Source organism: Diabrotica undecimpunctata, chromosome 2 (genome assembly GCF_040954645.1).
Source record: "Diabrotica undecimpunctata isolate CICGRU chromosome 2, icDiaUnde3, whole genome shotgun sequence".
Taxonomy (NCBI): domain Eukaryota; kingdom Metazoa; phylum Arthropoda; class Insecta; order Coleoptera; family Chrysomelidae; genus Diabrotica; species Diabrotica undecimpunctata.
Window position 1 is genome coordinate 53047511 of NC_092804.1, and position 3385 is coordinate 53050895.

Sequence of the window (3385 nt, forward strand, 5' to 3'; positions counted from 1 at the left end):
TTTTTAATCTTGTCTCTCAGTGATATTCCAAGCATGATTCGTTCCATTTCTCTTTGCGTTATTTCTAATTTTTTATCAGATTTTTTGGTAAGAGCTACTGTCTCCAAGCTGTAGGTACAAACAGGTAGTCATGTGTTATACACCTTTTTCTTTAAGTTTACACAGGAATGGAGGTGTTTTTCAAGATATATGCTAGTTTGCCGAAAGCGCCCCATGCCAGTTGTGTTCTTCTTTGAATTTCAGCATCTTGATTTTGTTTTTCTAGTTTCATAACATAACCTAGATATACACAATGTTCAACATTTTCTATGGTATGATTTTGTATTGTTATATTTGTCCGGTCTCGGCTCAGTATTTTTGTTTTACTGTAGTTTATTTTTAAGCCTACCGCTCCTGAAACTGCATTTAATTGTTGTAACATATCATTTAGTTCTTGGATATTATCGGCTATTAAAACTATGTCATCTGCGAATCTCAAGTGGTTTAAATATGATCCGTCGACGTTGATAACCTTGTTGTTTCATTCTAGTTTCTTAAAAATGTCTTCTAGAGCAAGGGTAAATAGTTTGGGAGAGATGGTGTCTACTTGTCTTACTCCCCGTTGTAGTCTTATGGGATTAGTTTTTGTGCTTTCGTCCAGCTTTATCTGCATGGTGGCATTTTCATATATGTTTTTAATTATGTTAGTGTATCTTGAATCTATACGTGCATTTTCTAGAGATTCAAGGACTGAATCGACGAACGGCATGTGATTAATTGTATTAGGTTGGAGTTTAGATGTTTTGGCTGTTTTCGTATTTGAGCATATTTGTTGGGTATCGTTCTCGTTTAATAAGTTTGTTTCGTTATACTCTCGTCTGTATTTTAATATTTGCTCTAACCAATCTATGATCACTCCCGGTATAGAATTTGTTTAGTACTGTCACGTCAGTGCATATGTTTTTGTTATTGAAGAGTATGTAGTCTATTTCGTTCTTAGTTTTCTTGTCTGGGCTGATCCATGTCCATTTACGTTGTTTAGATTTTTTAAAGAAAGTTTTAGAACAAAATAAATTTTCGTTGTTTAAGTACTTGTACAACATCTCACCCCTTTCGTTGCTATTGTCCAGCCCAAATCGACCGATATATTGTGTATCGCCCTCTTCTTTTGTTCCAATTTTTTGCATTAAAATCTCCAGTGATTATTACGAAGTGTGATTTTTCTTGGTTCCTTGCTATTGTCAGATCCTCGTAAAATGATTCAGCTTCCTCGTCTGTTGAGTTTCCTATCGGTGCATATCCATGTATTGTCTGTAAGCTTTATCTGCTGTTCAAAGCGATGACAAGATATATGACTCTGTTTGATACAACATAAAACTTCGTTACTTTATAAGGTGCACGTTTGTTTATCAGGAACGCCACACCTCCTATGTGATGATTTTCTACGGAGTTTTTCTGGTATAGCTGGTGACCAGATTTTAAGATGGTACATGCTTTTCTTGGTAAGCGAGTTTCGCACAGTCCAGTTATATCCCATTTGATATTTGAGAGCTCTTGTTCTAGTTCGTCAAGGTGTTCTTGGGTCCTCATAGTTCTTATATTGTAAATGGCTATACGAAGCAATGATGGGTAGTTTTTCTTATTAGATTCAGTCAAATATTTGCCTCCACCAGAATCCATGAGGCTGACTGATTGCTCAGTGTGAGATTCTGTGTGTATAACTCTACTCATCTGGGGTAATTTCGTATTGATACTCGACATCTTCAACTTGGGAGGTTTTAGCATAGTAAAAACGCCACGCTTGCCGAGCGGGTTGACGAGTGATTCTATATAATTCTACATTCTTCAATCATGTTTAACTACTTGAAGATAATATCAGAAGCCATAAGTATTATTTAAAAATCTTTTTATGTAAAGCTACAGGCAAGATTTGCTTTGTTAATTTTAATTTAATATTAAAATTTTAATTGTTTTATGCATAATAAATATGATTAGTTAATACCTTGGTTTATTTGTCCCAGCTAAACTCATTTTTTATATTTATTTCTAAGATAAGACATTCTCACACCTGAAAACTGAGCTAAACGAGGCTTAACAATTTGCTTCCAAAGAAAGTTTTGAGTTTTATTGACGTTCGTGAAAACCTAGACCTTGAAGGTTACACATTGGCTCCCAACTTTCGGAAGTAGGTATATTGTTACATTGGTTACACTGTATGTAAAGCAAAAAAAGATAAAACAAATTATGTCAGTCGAGAACATTTCTTTTAAAGAAGCCGAAAATATATTTAATAATCCATCATATGCGGAAGTGGCTACGAATAATCAATTCTGAATTTTATACAATGATTCGACAATTTAACTACATCAGAGTCTCTATTTAAAAATGCATCTTGTGTTAGCGATAAACATTCCTCACGTCAATTCGTGGGATTATAATAGGTGCAAGCCATATATTATATCACGTTTAAAACTTAATCATGGACGCTTTCCAGCACATCTAATTCGGATTGGTATCTAAGATTCTCCGTGTTGTTCCCTGTCCAGATCCAGAGGGATCCACAAATTTATCAGGGAGCTGCTCCCTTTAAAAGAATGAGAGGAAAGAGAACTCGCAACAGAATTTTAAACGAGCGAGTAGCACCTCGGTGGGGTTCGGACTGTCGCAGGCCGAAATACCAGCGAATGAGAGACAGACAACGCGAGGGAGATGGCAGCTTCGCTAAAAAGCAGGGGATTGAAAGTCTTTGGTGGTTCGTGTGGGTGTGGTTTTCTCGATGAATGTGTGGGAGAAAGAACGGGAATCGGGTGATAGCAGGGCATCAGGAGAGATGTTTTGCCTTAAGCAGCCCTTCCATCCTGATATCTGGAGTGACAGAGGAGAGGTTTTTAGTTGAACGACGATCATCTCGGAGTAGTGGCGGGACGAAGTCTTAAATGTCTAAATCCCTCGAGCATCTTGTCCTGGAACAACTTCGTTAGGGTATTAGGAACCCAACACTACCTAGGTGAGTCACAGGTGTCTGTATGCATATTTTCCTTCTTCTCTTTAAATATGTAAAAAAGTCTAGTTTGTCTTAATAACAATGTCTTGAAGGGCTCCTATACGAGAAACGAGTGTCCATGTTTTATCCTTATCTTATCGTTAATAATGAAAAAATACAAACTTTCTGTGGCAACTAGATATATTCTAACGCCATCCACTCTCTTCACACACACACACACATACGTACATACACACACATACACACACTTACACACACATACATACACTCCCTCACATACACACACGCACACACACACGTTTTTCTTTTAAAGGTGACTAAAAATCTTTCCTCACCTTTAGAGAATGTCCAGGTTCCTGAACCATATATGAGTAACGGCCTTATTAAGGTTTTGTATATTTG

The 3385-nt window shown here is 36.7% G+C and overlaps 1 protein-coding gene across 1 annotated transcript; it reads right to left on the reverse strand.

The window, feature by feature from the left end:
- Positions 1–1299: 1299 nt before the first annotated feature.
- LOC140433681 (uncharacterized) lies at positions 1300–1764 on the reverse strand. The gene has a single exon (XM_072521661.1). It carries the CDS (start codon positions 1762–1764, stop codon positions 1300–1302), a length of 465 nt encoding a protein of 154 aa, XP_072377762.1.
- Between the last annotated feature and the right edge of the window lie 1621 nt (positions 1765–3385).